The sequence below is a fragment of the Crotalus tigris genome, unplaced genomic scaffold (assembly GCF_016545835.1).
Source record: "Crotalus tigris isolate CLP2741 ecotype Arizona unplaced genomic scaffold, ASM1654583v1 scf7180000024401.5802323, whole genome shotgun sequence".
Classification (NCBI taxonomy): Eukaryota; Metazoa; Chordata; class Lepidosauria; order Squamata; family Viperidae; genus Crotalus; species Crotalus tigris.
In genome coordinates, this window is record NW_024100569.1 from 2,029,067 (window position 1) to 2,045,088 (window position 16,022).

General features: G+C 35.6%; 1 protein-coding gene across 6 annotated transcripts in view; it reads right to left on the reverse strand.

Moving 5' to 3' along the window:
• The window catches only part of NTNG1 (netrin G1), a 271,609-nt gene that overhangs the window by 27,750 nt on the left and 227,837 nt on the right, over positions 1 to 16,022 (reverse strand). For 3 of the 6 annotated variants that reach the window (XM_039329617.1, XM_039329615.1, XM_039329616.1), the window contains one exon: positions 5,125 to 5,262. The exons of 2 other annotated variants lie outside the window; for them this stretch is intronic. In XM_039329617.1, the coding sequence (XP_039185551.1) occupies positions 5,125 to 5,262 (138 nt within the window). Of the gene's footprint in view, positions 1 to 5,124; positions 5,263 to 12,795; positions 12,964 to 16,022 lie in introns of all 6 variants that reach the window. One more of the 6 variants, XM_039329620.1, reaches the window with a different exon arrangement.

Below are 16,022 nucleotides of genomic sequence, written 5' to 3' on the forward strand. Positions count from 1 at the left end.
GAAGCTGTTACTTTGCTCTTATAATTGAATGGAACATAAGAAACTCTTTATTTCTTCATGTAATGTAGTAAATAATGAAATACTATTTTGACTTAAAAAGTTAATACAGAGTATGTACAATCGTGGTGTTTTTATGTGCTACTATCTGGAATCTTTTAATAGTATTATGCTAATAGTTTCTAATTAATCTGAAATCTTCAACAAATTCTCTCCAGATGAAACTTTCAAGCAGATGAAGCCAGATGATGTTCACTGTCTATCTGTAATAACAAGTGAAAAACATTCTCTGGTTCTTAAGTTGCCTTGAAATGTCACTTTGGAGAAATAATTAATAGCCTATGTGAAGTCTCACTGTAAGCGTAGCAAAGGAGATACTTTTGTGATTAGTAATACTAACATGGAATTAAAATAGCAAGGAAAATCTGAATCTTTTCAAGGAAAGAAAAGTAGCTGCTTAGTCAAGAGGTAGCAGAAGGGGAAAACATTATTACAGCTAAGGATCAGCCTTTCTATCTCAGGGGCTAAGGATGGGATGAAGGCAACGTTATTGGGATGTGGGAGAAAGCAGAAGTGGGCAAGGTAATTTTGTGCAAGCGAGAAAAAAATCTTAGTCAACTAAACTGAATTGAGATTTGGCAATAAACACATAGTATAACTAACCATGGAAGCAAACTAGACAGAAACCTGTAGTAATGGATTAGTTCTGATCACGAGCTTAGAGTATCTAGGCTGCTTCTAAATAATGCCAGTGTGTGGACAAGCCCACATGAAGCCATTCTAGTGCTATTTGTTGAATAGCTTCTTGGGAAAATCATCCAAAATTTGGCTCTTCTCTGTAAGATCCTTTGACAGGAGACAGAACCAAGATATTTAAAATATCTAAATTTAAAATTTTCAGACGAATTAAAGAGTAAAATTTTCAGATGAATTAAACATGTAACCATGTTTCCCTCTGTCTAAATCTAAATGTATAGATTTATTGTCTACACTTATTAATCCTCTACTGTAATACGATGATGATGGCAAAAGAATTTCTTGATATAAATCTTACTTAAAAAAAGCAAAAAGCAGGTTAAGTTTGCTTCTAAATGCTATGCTTGTCTCGGTACTATTTGTTTCCTAAATTACTGCTTTAGTTTTAAAATTGTTATATTATGGTAGTAATGTCTTGTAAGCTGCCGGGAGAACTTGGATCTGAAGTTGGGATCCACATGTTTCTTTTAACAATAATTCTATTAAGATTTTTTTTAAAAAAAAACAACAATAAAAGATAATGCAAAGATTATACAAAAAAGTGTATAAAAGCAAAAGTGTAAACTCCCATTTAGAAAGTGATTTTCTCCGCTCATCATGCCAAGTGCATAATCTCTTCACCTCCTCTTAATTAACAACTATAAAACTCCTCATCCCATAACTCAACTCTAATAGTAAATCAAGTAAGTAATATCCTCTTGTCCAATTAGCAGCAAAAAGTCCAAACAGAGCTCTAAAATATTAACATTAATCAACATATATATACCTTAGCATTCTGTGTCTCAACTCTTAGCTGTAAGCAAAACTCCATTTAGAAGGCACAAAAAGATCCCGGATAACCCAATGTAAACAAACAAAACAAAGCTTTGCATAACCCCCCCCCCCCAGATAATTTCTCCTTTAAAAAAGACAAGCACCAAAATACATTTTCCCATACCAACAATTCCAAAGAAAATCACTCCAAACAGTAACATAACCCATTTAAATAAACATTCCATATCTCACTTCTGGGACACACCTTCTTTACAACAAGAGCTGAGGTCTTTTATTTCAATCATTTCATGTCGTCTCCGCTCCTGCTACCCCTCCTACAACTGCACTAAATGAGGCTGGATAATTGATTGGTATTGGGAGCTGCCCAGAGCTGGTTAGATTTGTGGCTATATTAATGATTTAAATAAATAAATAATGGTTTAGCTTTGGCCACCATTGGGCTCAGGATCAAGGGTCTGCTTTTCAGTCCTTAGGGAAGATTTCTTCAGGAAATTTTTATCACACATTAAAGAGATGTTGTTGTTGCTGCATGCAGCGATAAATTTCCCTGAGAAACAGATAAAAGCTGAACAAGAAAAAGAGTTTATTATCCAGATAAATCGAGGATTAAATAATATGGTACTAGGAAATAGAACCATAGCTTGCAGATGCTGTATTGTTTGACATGCTTGCTAATCTATATGAATTTGAAGGTTTCTGCTTAATAACAAATCTGTGATATTTCCATGTTTTAAGAGTGGGAATACTCAATACACCTGCAGATACACCCAAATATCAACCCAACTAGTTCTTTTGATGCTTGCCATGTTCTCTGACACCATTTATAATATGCATTATATTAAAGTAATTTATTTCAGATTCTACTACCACTGCTAAATAATAAGACAAGTTGTCATGCTGTAAGATATAGCATGAAAATCCAAGCTTCTCTTATCACCCAGATTTCCTAGAATATCTATGCCCCACCTGAGTTCTCAAATGCATTCTTAGACAATAAAAAAGATGGGTAGCTGCACTCTATTGCAATCTATTTCTTAGTGCCTATTTGGCCAGAAAAAAGAGACACATGATAGGATGGAGTATGAAGTATTTTCCTTCTTTATCACAGAAGAGTTTTATAAGAATAATCACAACAGTCTCCCAAATATACCTGCTAATCCTAAAGAATCGGAGTTTAGTAATTTATGGAAGGAAAAAAACAAATGTACATTTGCCAGAAAAACAAATAAATCCCCCACCTCATAATTTCAGTCCTTCCTTGTCTGTCTCTCCCTGAATATCTTGCAGAGATATTCCAGAGCCACAGAAGTATCTTTGACAGAGCGAATGCTGCTTAATTTTAATAGAGAATATAAATGCAATTTTGTTCAAGTTAAAAAGTTCAAACTCAGCGGTAATACTTTACAATAAACCTTATTAAATAAATAAATTGGTAATCATTTGAGGGGTTTGGATTGTAATATATATTTCCATCTGTGCAAAAAGACATATTATGCTAGAACAAATGCTTTTAGAGTAGAATAGAATGGGAACTATACAGGGGGATAGGTCTTGACTTATGATCACTTGTTTAGCAACTCAAAGTTATGATGGAACTAAAAAAACCCTGACTGGTACTTGCACTTACAACTGTTGCAGTGACTCTATCATGTGATCAAAATTCAGGTATGGTGTACCACGGTTATATGATCACCATCTGCAACTTACCCAATTTGCTTCCATTAAGCAAAGTCAATGGGGAGAGCTGGATTTACTTAACAATTATGTGATTCACTTAATGACTGCGATGATTCACTTAATGATCATGACAAACAAGATAATAAAGCTGCGTGTGACTCATTTATTGGCCACCTCACTTAGCAACAAAGGTTCTGGTCCCAATTATAGTCATAAGTCAAGGATTACCTGTAGTTTCGGAAACATACATATCAATTCAGAAATCATACTGTTCTCCTAAGAATTAATTCATTTCTGCATCACATTATAAGATTACTCAAAAAGTGTTCATGAACAAGTGGGCATAATCCATTACTATTATTTTAGAAAGGGTCAGTGGAAGAGTCTGAGTTTTTAATCTAAAATCACCTACTGAATTATGATAGAGCTAAGTTTTTATTTGGTTACTTCCTGGTTTCAATCATACATTCCTAGTCTTAAGTGACACCAACTCTTATCTTCTTACTGACTCCAACCATTATGCAACCTTTGCATTCAAGACAGATTAAATTTGCCTGCACCCTCTTTTGGAGGATGACTTGCTCAACAGTCCTATATTTGGCATTGCCTTCGTCATTTTTGTAGAGCTGAGATGCATCCAAAGAGATGAGAATGAAGAGGAGTTGAATATATCCTGAAAGATGAGAAAGATTCATGTGATAACCACAAAACAGAACTAATGAGTAACCAATAAATATGAAGAAAGAGCACAAGTAAAACAGAAATGAAAATATATTAGGATACATCATGTACAACTTCAGATAAAAGAGCACATCAAATTACAACTTCTTTCTGATAACTCACTATGATTAGCTAACCTTAACATTATCTTGACCAAGTGTTTGTAATTTGGCCAAGACAACTTCCATTGTAAATTGTGGACCTGATGTATTCTAACTGGATACAGTTGCATTTTTACCTACCTGAAACTCCATTCTTGCTTCTATTTCTCAAATAGCCTGATGGTGTTTTTTTCTGATTGGGTTGAAATGCAACAACACTGGCATCAACACACGAGCGGTAGTCCAAAAGTTGTGCAGTGCATTTTTATTACTTCTCACACACTTAACTGTAGTTATGACTTGGGAATAGCTCACGTATTCCTTTCCATCCTTCCTTTTCTTCTTTTCACCAGTATTTCTCTTTTTCCTTCTAGCATTTCCCAGGATCAGCTTTAGGTTGATATAATTAAGTAAGCTCTATATTCAGATATTGCTTTCAATTGTTAGTCAAACTTTGCCCTGAATCTGATGAAAACTTAAGTAACTATGGTTGGGAGGCTGAACAAGACTAGATCAACATGGATTCCCCTTGTTTCAGTAAGCACTTCTGGAACCAATAACCCTTATATCACCTGGAGCAATTTAAACACTGTTAGATTCATATGGGGGTGGGAAAAGCAGATTGTAAACAAAATTATATCCAAAGTGAGGCTTAATTGAGAGAAATAGAGTCATTCATGACCTCAAATTTCCAGAAAAGGTAAATGCAAAGACAGAAATGCACATGCATATTAGTGTATCGTGTTTATGTTTCTGGTATGCATTTGGAACCAGGACACAAGAAACTATAGCTCATCATAGTTCCATTGACTAGAGTTGGCAAGACACCAATATGTGCTATTTTCGGTTCAACAGTGCTCCAAGCATTAGCAGCAAGAAAGGAAAGGGGCACTTACACAGCGTATTGAAACAAATGGATTGCACAGCCAATTTATTGCCTTGGTTGGAATGCTCTCATTAGACTTCAGGTTCAGGCATGATACATTTGGAAAGCTGGCTCTTTTTAACATTAGTCTGGCCTTGGGGGCTGAGCATGCTGGCACGGGGGAAGCACAGGCAGCAAGGGATGGGAGGGGGCAGAAGTAGGGCAATTACTTACATTGACAACCCAGGTTGTGCCAGTTATATCCCCGCAGACACTTATCACACTTAGTCCCTGTTGTTCCCTGCTTACACTCACAAATTCCTTTTTCATTACAGCGATCATGGACTGAGCCCAAACGGTTACAATTACATTCTGCAGAAACAAGATAACATAACATAAACTCAGTGCCAGGGGTACATGGTCATAAGTAATGCATCACTGAAATGGGCAACAAGGTTCACTTTGTAAATATAATGCAGGTTTGAGGCCCTTATGGTCTTTTAGCTGATCCTGGGTTTCATCAGCTCCAAGCACCAAAGCTAATGGTCAGTTATGGCCAATGCTGAAATATAATGATTGGTATGATGTAGTTCAACAACAGCTGTAGGACTGTAGATCTCCATCAGCTATAGAAAACCATTTAAAGATGATGAAAAAGGAAAAAAAAATGCATGAAAACCCGCTTGTTAATCAGTTTGCAATATTTAACTAAAGGATATTTGTAAATGAGCCACAATATGAATTTAAGGTGGATTCCACCAATCACAGCACCACAAAATCACAGCCCTTCTTTCTTTCCTACAAAAGTGAAGGGATTAAGATTGAAAGAGAGGGGGGGAAAGAAAAGACCTGATTGCACTTTGACCTTAAATATGAATTCCTGTGGGTAAATGCTGGTAACTTAATAAATGATTTCCATGACGGAGTAAAAAGATGATGTAGAATTAAAACAAGGAATGAAGCTACTGCTGTCTTCAAACATAGTTACTATCCAATCTGATCTTCGTGTTTTTTAAGATTTGTTTTAATGAACATCAGGTAAGCTAGGCATTTCAAGAAACTTCAATAGATCATCAAGGAAAATACATCTTATTAAGATAGAGAAAGTAAGGTTCCCTCCTGTGTACATACTGTAGCATTGAATAGTTTCTGTACACAATGAAAAGATACTTTAAGCATTTCCAGAGTAGTCTTTCTTAATAGTCAGAAGGACTAATTTAATTTATCCACAGCATTTTACTGTTTAGAAATTACTGGTACTGAGTTTTGGGTATTATTATTATTATTATGGATCATCGCACAGTTAGCCAGATGTTCAGACTGGATTTGGCATTTTGTCTACCTATCAAGTCCTTACCCAGGACCTGGGATAGGCAGATGTGGATGTTTGATGGTATTACAGATATCGTTGCAAGATGGAAGCAGTTTCTAGTAAGGCCGCCTTTTGCAATTGACTAATGGCAAATTTGTCAATGCCAATGGTGTTCAAGTGGTGCTAAAGTTGTTTTGGGATTGCACCCAAGGCGCCTATTACTATTGGTACTACCCTTGCTTGCTTTTGCCACAGTCTTTCTATTTCTATTTGTAGGTTTTTGTATTTTGTTATCATCTCCAGTTCTTTCTCGTCTATTCTCCTGTCTCCAGGCACTGCCACGTCCACTATCCAGACTTTTTTGTCTTTCTTATCGACAATTGTTAAGTCCGGGGTGTTATGTTGCAGGTCTTTGTCTGTTTGAATTCTGAAGTCCCAGAGCAGTTTAATTTTATCATTTTCTATGACTTTCTCTATTTTATGATCCCACCAGTTCTTGCTTACAGGCAAATGATATTTCTTGCAGATCTTCCAATGCACCATTATTGCTACTTTGTTATGCCACTGCTTGTAGTCAGTCTGTGCGATTTTCTTGCAGCAGCTTACCAGGTGGTCCACTGTTTCTTCAGCTTCTTTGCATAGGCGGCACTTACTGTCTGTTGCTATCTTCTCAATTTTAATTTTATATGCATTTGTCCTTAAGGCTTGGTCTTGTGCAGCCAGAATTAGTCCCTCAATCTCTTTCTTCAATTGTCCTGAATCAAGTAAACCTTAAAGAAAGTTAAACAGTATGGCAGCGAAAATCCAGCATGGGGGAGAAAACCGTTTTTTTGAAATGGCGCTACCAAACAGGCAAGGTACAACAGATGTCAAGGTGTGGTAGGCCTGGCTAAGGGGCCCCTTTGGCATGGTAAGTGGTTGTGGGGTGCATGGGACAGTTCTCCCATCCCCACCTACCCCATGGCAGTGTCCCCCCTGCCTTGAACTGGTTATTAAATTATTTGAATCCCACTACTGGAAGCAGAGGGCTTGAGGAGAGAGTGGAATGTCTTTGCAGGATTGTGTGGTCAGCTGTAAGAGCGAATGATCAGGGGGATGCTGCAGTTGCCATAACTTTGAAACAGAGTCATATGTAGCCTTTCAGTGGCCTTTGTAACTTCAAATGGTTGCTATGTGACAGATTGTAAATGAGGTCTACGTATATATTACACTTTCATTTTTTCTCTAAACTAAAATGTCCAGGCATTTTGTAACTTTTCCTTGATAATTCTAGTTGCTTTCTTTCTAAAGTTTACCAGTTCCATAGTAAGTTATAGAACTATACAGTATTCCATGTGGGGCACACATGGATACATTTTTTTTTAAATTATAGTATTAGCAATAAAGCTAAAAAAGACCCTTTCAAAAGTAGCTTTTTAGGAGGGTGTTGGTCATTCCAATGGATACAACAAAAGTTTGCCTTAATATATTTTTTTCCTGTTTGATAATTGAGAAACCAGATTTGATTTATGGCTGTAAATTCCCAGTCCCTATTGTCAGTAACTGTACAACATTTATCAACTTGTACTGTTTTAATGCGGTTTGAAACAACAGAAGTATTTTTATTGCATCTTCCCTAGATCAGTTTCCTGTTTCATTTAATTCTTGTTATTGGTTTTTCTGGAATTTTTTTTTCTTTAAGAATTTGATTTTGATTACAAATACTCCTGTGTGGATGGAATTTATATTTCAGGGTAATAATAAGTTTGCCTATACTTATGAAGTAGTAAGATCCCAAAGTATTTCTTTTGAATCCATGATGCATGAAAAGCATTATTATTATTATTTTTTAAAAAAACATATTGCTCCATTTATGTTTGTTTACTGGAATTTGATTACAAATCAGCAAGAGGAGAAGAGGAAAAGCAGAAAGCTAAAAGGTGATAATTCTACACCGCAAATAGAAAAAAGTTTAAAGAGAATTCATTCTATGTAGCAAATATTACCTGTTGTGCAATTTTTCAGACTCTATGAATTACAAATGATATAGTTATGTGATTTGAGAGTCACTATAAATTCAGAATAACAATGTAGTACTGCCTCATTTAGATATCTGTCACTCTACATTACAATTATGGGGTAATTCTTTTTATATAATCTGAACCCCCAAGCCCAAAACTAAATGAAAAAGAAAGGTTTTGCTAGGTCTTTTCCAGCTGAAGTAATGCTGAACCATATAATTATGCTAAAAATGCTGATTGTCCCTCTGGTTTTTCTAGAAAGGATACAACCAGCCAATAATTTAAAACAAGCATTAATATTAGAACTGCTCTCTATTTTAGAAATATTGTTTATAATACTAAAATTACTCTTTCAACCATGGCTGGACATAATACTTGCTTTTCAAGTAAAACCATTTTTTTTCTAGCCAGTTTAGTCAGCTTGCAAGCACAACCTCTTACACACTGATGCTTCTTTCATGACTGTGGATGTACACAATGCACATCAAGTTCCTAGCACTACTTAGATAACAACCACAGGAACTGGATTTAAAGTTACAGTCCAATGCCATCTGCTTGGAAATATGAACAAAACGAATGTGTGCAAATACAACTAACATAGTGAAGGATGATCATCATAAACTAAAATTATAAAAATCTATATTTTAAAAATATTTCATTATTTATAGGACCATGTACATTTTATATTTTCATACACTCCAAGTAGTTCTTCAGTTTTTAATGAAGTTGCTTGTTTAGATGTCTGTAGACAACTGCACTGTGATGCTTTCATGTAATTTTGATCACGCACTGCTAAATACATGATAGCTGTTGTCACTGAAACTTACTAAAGGAATGTTGTAAATATTGGATTACAGATTATAATTTAAGCACGGCTATATCCAAAAGGCTCCTAAATTTCATTAAAGCACAGCTTTATTAATGTTTTGAGGTAATTTTGAAACCCAGTTCTAAAAATGCAACCAGTGGAATTGCTGAGAATGCTTCTCTCCCTGAACATTTCCCTTTTTCTTTTCTTTTGTTTGCTAAACTAAAGTAAAATGTTGTTTATTGCCTTGGATAATGTTTACTTTAGGAAGGATATGTGCTGATTGAAGCAAAGTCAGTATTCTCTTGACTCACAAGTGAGTTTAATCAGGTTCAACAGGATTTATTATCTACTAAGAATCTTGAGATTTCAGGATAGTACATCACAAATCTTTGGTATATACTCAGAAATGCTAAAGCGTAAAAGGAATAATTAATGTCATGATTGCTAAGTCTGTTTATTACAGGTAATCCTCAACTTACAACAATTCACTTAGTGACCGTTCAAAGTTACAACAGCCCTGAAAAAAGTGAGTTATGACCATTTTTCACACAACCGTTGCAGCATCCCCACGGTCACGTGATTAAAATTTATATGTTTGGCAACTGATTCATATTTATGACAGTTGCAGTGTCCTGGGGTTATACGATCACCTTTTGTGGTCTTCTGACAAGCAAAGCCAATGGGGAAGCCAGATTCATCTAACCACCATATCAATAACTTAACAACTTCAGTGATTCACTTAACAACTGTGGCAAGAAAGGTTGTAAAATGGGGCAATATTCACTTAACAAATGTCCCACTTAGCAACAGACATTTGGGGCTCAATTGTGGCCATAAGTCTAGGACTACCTGCAATAGCTTCTATTCTTGGTGTAAGCAGATCTATAGAGAAGGTGGGATTCAGCCCTTGCACAAAGGAGCTATAGGGGAAAGGAGGCAGAAATCAGAATACATCATCAGAAGTTGAATGGTTTGGATTAGATTTAAGTCAAATTGTTTCAAGTTCGGAAACAATTGCATCTTGTATTACCTTAAATACATTCTCTAATTGGTCCATTGCAATAGCATCTATTTAATACTAATTATTTTCAATTCTTATTTTTTATTTTTCCAAGACATCTCCTTAAAGCCATTTATACTATATGGGTGGAGTTTCCTCACTTTCAACATTATTGAACTTGAATACAATTAAATCTCACCTATTGGTAGATCAAGGTGCATTTTTTTTCCACTAGGAATTAGAAAGCCAATATGCCTCACCTGTATTAGCTGGTAATAAGTAGACGAGTCTTCTATTTGAGCTATGCATTGAGATGACCAGGTCAAGAAAAGTGGTTGTCATAGTTCTTAATAATTGTACAGAATCAATTAATTCAATGAGATACTTTTTTTAAAAAAGGTTACCTGGCCTCATTTCAAAAATTGTGGATAAAACATCCCATAATTCAGCACTATTTTCTATTTTTTATGAAAGTATCTGAAAATGTATCACATCTTGATTCCTCTCATCAATTTGTTTAATATGCAGATTACTGTGTTTTTATTGTAGAAAATACATTTTTAAAAGTGGCTACAATAATGAACCTTGCTGGAAGCAATAAAATGCACTGGAGTGATAGGTACAATTATAAGTCAAGCATGAAATGGTGTAATTAAAGTACATTCATAAATAATATTATACAAAAGTTTCTGATGTACAGTTGAAAAAAACATTGAATGGTTTTGAAGAGATCTTTTTAAAAAGATACCTTGCTATCTAAAATCAACAGAATGCTATATTTTTAATAATCTGTATCCTTTAAAAATGTCAATGTTTAACTTGGAAATATATCATTGATTCCTAGTCAGTGTTTGTGGATAAGTGGTGGTCTGTAGCTCAAGTGTTAATGCTTTATGGTAAGATTTCCATTACACTGCATTTAATTAACAGCATTTTATTTCAGGCTCCAAAGAAGTATGCACTATATTCCACTTATGTCTCCAGAATGCTGTCACATCAAGAAGTAATAATGATCACTGATAACTAATAATGATCACTGATTTAAATTCATGGCAGGATGGCAGTCCAGATGACCTTCTGATCCCGTAAGGTACGGTAGTCTAAGATCAGAAGGTAGAATGAAGATCAAAGATGTGACAAATTCCAAGTTGGATTTCTACATAGACAACTCTTTTGGGAGAGAAATTGTACATTGGATATGAAGTTCATCATATATGCTTGTAGAAATAATAATCATGATCTGATGGTGAATAGGAGAAAGGATTTTTACCTATCCTAAAATGGTCTGCATATAGAAGAAGACTCCGTTTCTACAATTAGGTGATCTCGATACTTTGAAATGCATCATACGTGAAATGGTTCTCTTTTGATGTTATTTCTCTTTGCATTGTGTGCCTATCTGTATTTGGCTGCATCAAAATGCTGTAACAGTTGAATTAATCAAAAATCTGCCTAGTGATGACTTTTATGTTTTGCTATTTCTTATTACTAAAAAGATTTTGCATTCTCTGTACTTGCTTGACAACCCTAAATTTAAGATGATCCTAATCAAAAGAAAAAGATAGCAGAAAAATAAACAGGAAAAAAAGTTCTACATTTGTTGTCTTATGATTGCCACCCCCTGCTGAAACCAATCTTGGAAATCTACCCTCTCCTATAAGATGCACATGTAGGATACACTTATATATGTTTGTATCTGCCAAAAGTCATACTCCCCACCCAAGGCAAAATGAATGATCATTAATTAAGAGCATTACTTGTAAAATTGGGAGCCCAATCTATAAAATTAATTGATTTCCCCATCTGAATACAGGAACCTTTCTCCTTCCCACACAAAACGCACACCTAGAAAAATTTATGTACTTCTCTTCCTAGGAGAAATGAATAACAAGATCATAAAGTTAAGGAGAAGCTGCACTAAGAATGGAAAGAAAGGAAGGGAGGAGGAATTGGATGAAAATGAAACATTTGAAAAATTTATTGAAAAGAGGAAAGTTAAATTCACCTGGTTAAATTCACCAGGAAGGCAGCTCTGCCTTCCAAAATATGGCTGATCTTCAAACTAATCTTTAAAGATATCTATATAATCTGCAGCCATTTTCACTTCTACCCATTCGCTAGCTTATCAACCGCTTCTTCTGTTTATCTCAGTGAACGAAGATGTTTTGTTTCCCCATTTACAGCTAATGATGTTTGGGGAGCAAGACTTCTTATTTGGGAACATATCTTCTTATTGAGTAAATAGGGTTTTTATTTCAATATGGCCTGATATTACATTGATTTTATGTTACTATGAAGCCATTTGACATGGTGCTCACAATTTGCAGCAATTAAATGAGTGTTATTACAAAAGATTAAATTATATGACTGTGCCGCAATGTGTGCATCATATATTTTAATACACAGAATCAAATCCTAAGAATATCAGAGATTCCCAAAATAGCAGGTTTCAATCTACTAATTTGAGCTTTGCCTTGGTGTTCAAAAAAACCAAATAGGATAGTTGAATTACCAGTAAAGATTTTTTTTTTAAAACAAACTGAAGAAATATCTACAATATTTAATCACGGCCATTCATAACCACATAAACTTCTTACTTAATCCAGCTATGCAATTCAGTTCTAAAATCAAACATATTTAATCACAGATCTTCACTGAAAAGGCTTATTCTGGCTTAGTTGGCAAAATTAAAAAGATGGAAACAGTTTTCTTAACTACTAATGGATTCCAAACGGCTAAAAACAGGCAGAGAACAAAATGCCAGAATTCGAACATAACTGACCTATGCATACATTTTCATCGTCCAGCTTTGCAGAAGCATTTCTGTAGAAGCCCAGCCTGCACAACTGACAGTGGTACCCTCTAGTGTTGTGTTTACAGCTCACACAAATGAATGTACTGAGCAGATCGATGTAACTGCAGCGGTTGGAGTGGCCGAAGCATTCACAGTCTTGCAAGGAAGAATAAAAATGTATACAAAAGGGTATTCTGTAGTAAACTCTCAGCAATTCACATGTTCTTCTTTTCTCAAAATAAAAAATCATGACACGTGAGCAGGTTATGAAGGAGCAGCAGGACAATACATTCATGTACATCATGGTAGCATACATGGACAATGATGGGCTATGAAGATGGCATCTCTTTTCAGGCAGGAGGAGAATGATGAGATAGCCGTGTCACAGCATTGGGGATAGCTTTGTCTAGTCATAGCTCTCATGGAGCTAAAGCATTTATGGTTGTAAGCCTTTTACTAGTTTTGTGTGCACAGATTCCAATAACACAAACTCTGGTGGTTTTGCCAGAAGTTGATACTTGTCTGAGATTTTCTCAGGTTACTTTTGCATTGCTTTGATGACAACTGCAATGCACTGTATTCCAGAAGGTAGCAACATGGTCATCTTCAAAGGTTTGCCCAAAGGCGCTTTTGGAAAAGAAAACTGGACTTTCTTTTTCTTGAATACATTATGCTTCTCATCCAAGGAGCTTTTTTCTGTCCTGCAGAAGAACCAAAAAAGCTTCTTAGAAGAGAAGTGAAACATCTTCAAACAAAACAAAAAAAGTCCAGTTGCCTTTTGAAAAAGCACCTTTGGGACAGCCATGACCTGGGTGACTGAGAATCTCCACAGATATTCTTCAAAGATTGGGTATATCATATTTATTATCCAGCAAAAGCACCAAACATGTTTAGGCCTAGCCTTTGACCAGATGGCAATCATCCAGTAATGTGTAATGTTGATTATGGTTCTATGTTGAAATGTACCTGCCTTTAAAGACTGTCTACACCAGGGTCTTCAAACCTGGCCCTTTTATGACTTGTGGACTTCAACTCCCAGAATTCCTTGGCCAACGTACCTGGCTGAGGAATTCTGGGAATTGAAGTCCACAAGTCATAAAAGGGCCAAGTTTGAAGATCTCTGGTCTAGACACATCAGTTCAAAATACAGCCAGGCACTTGCTAAGGAAGAGCAGGAATATGATTTTTATGGTGTCTGTCCTTAAATGCTCTTGATTCTTTTCTGGGCTCAGTTCAAAAGGGTATGAGCTAAGGAAGTACAAAATGTTCCATCATGGAATGGAACTGAAACAGACCACTCTGACTTTGTAAAGGGATTGTTTTCGATTAGAGCATTCTGTGAAGGAATATTTTATGACGATGTGAACTATGACTAGCTTAAGACCAAAATATCCAGATTGACTGACTATGTACTAATCTGCCTTTGGGGAGATTGCTTAAGAACTCTCCACCTTTCTTAGTTCTCTGGAAAGCAAAGCCAGGAGGGGGAGGGGGATGCTTTCAGACTTGCAAGAATCTGTTATTGCAACCTTACAATAAAGATACAGGTAGTCCTTCCTTGCTGACTGTTTTGCTTAGTGACTGTTTAAAATAATGTAAAAAAAAAAAAAAGAGATAGCTTTGTGACCAAACCTCGCATTTACATCATTGCAACAACCCACAATCACTATATGGGTGGTTTGCAACTGGCTTGCAACAATCACATTAATAAAGAATGCATAAGTAAAATGCGTAAGTCATGAACAGATGATGTTTGGCTTAATGGCCAAAAGGGAAGGGAGGCCGTAAGCCCCTCATGGTCACATGATTTTTTTCGCTGAGTGGCTGCAGTACTTGGTGACCCAGCTGTTGATTCCAATTGTGGTTGCTAAGCAAGGACTACCCATCGTATTAACACTTATACCTCAAAGGGCTGAAATACTCTTCCTCTCTCAGTCCAAACTAACTCACAGGGTTACTGTGGAGATCAACTGGGATTTACGCATGCCGCCTCTAGCTCCTAAATGAAAGGCAGGATAAAAACCTAACAAATAAATAATAAACAATTTTAATTTTGTTGGTTTGGTCTGAGGCTGCTTTTATCATTTTTTCCTTAAAACATTATTTTAAAGGTTATCTATGGTATATAATTTCAGGTTTTATGCTAGAATGCTTAAGGTGATCAAGGTGATATGATTACTTTTATTTCCACCTTCATGTCCAATGCCTCTCATCCCATGTTTATCCTGGCTGTTCTCACCAAAATTCTCATAATGAATCAGAATGAATGGAATTAAAGTTACATCCACTGAAAAAGAAGGAAGTGGATGTCTAATGTCCATGCAATACTTGTTACCGCAGCTGTAAAGTTTATCCTGTAGTATATTCACTATTATAAAAATAAAAACCCAATAAATAAACTGATTTCATTGGAGTTGCAATACATTACACTACACACCGCACTAAATACATAGCAAGTTATATCCTAGAAATCAGAATAAGTGCGTGGAGGCCAGGTGAGAGATGGGCTCTATATGACTTTCATAAATAAACATGAATTGAGAACACTGCACAGTTAAGAAAAATCTCATTTCATACCAACAGAGTTTTTTTTTTTTAAAAAAAGGTATCTTGGCCCAATACCTGTGGATATGAAATTTATAAAACAGAAAGAAAGAAAATAATGGCTTTAATGTGCTGGCTTTGATACCTTTTGTGCCATATCATATAAAAAACCATGTTATAGTAGTGGGCAGAGCAGCACAGCCTTGAGGGACAAGGAGAATAAAGTTCAGATAAAAGAAAGCTAAGTCCAAAGCTGAAAAGTAAATGAAAATGTCTCAGATAAAATCCTCCTTCATTCTCATGCAGATAAAGTAGTTACAGTAAAAGAAGTTCTGAGCTATGGCATTGTGTGTTTATGTGTGTGTTTTTAATTTAGCCTATCTTGAAGTGAGAACATAAGATACCCGAAAGCAGATTTTTCTACAACCTTTCAAAGTAATGGTCATCACATTTTGCCAATAGAATACTGTACTCGGATCCTTATTTATAATTTTGTAGAAGACTAAAGAAATGTAGCTTGATCACAGATGCTCAGGAAATTCGTAATTCAAAATCGGTACCATCATGGGATCTATTTCTCACACTATTTCAAGAAGGTTCGGATCAAAAAGGAGTCACCTGGGTTTAGAAGAGATTACTCAGCTGTAAATGCACAGTCCAAAATATTGTAA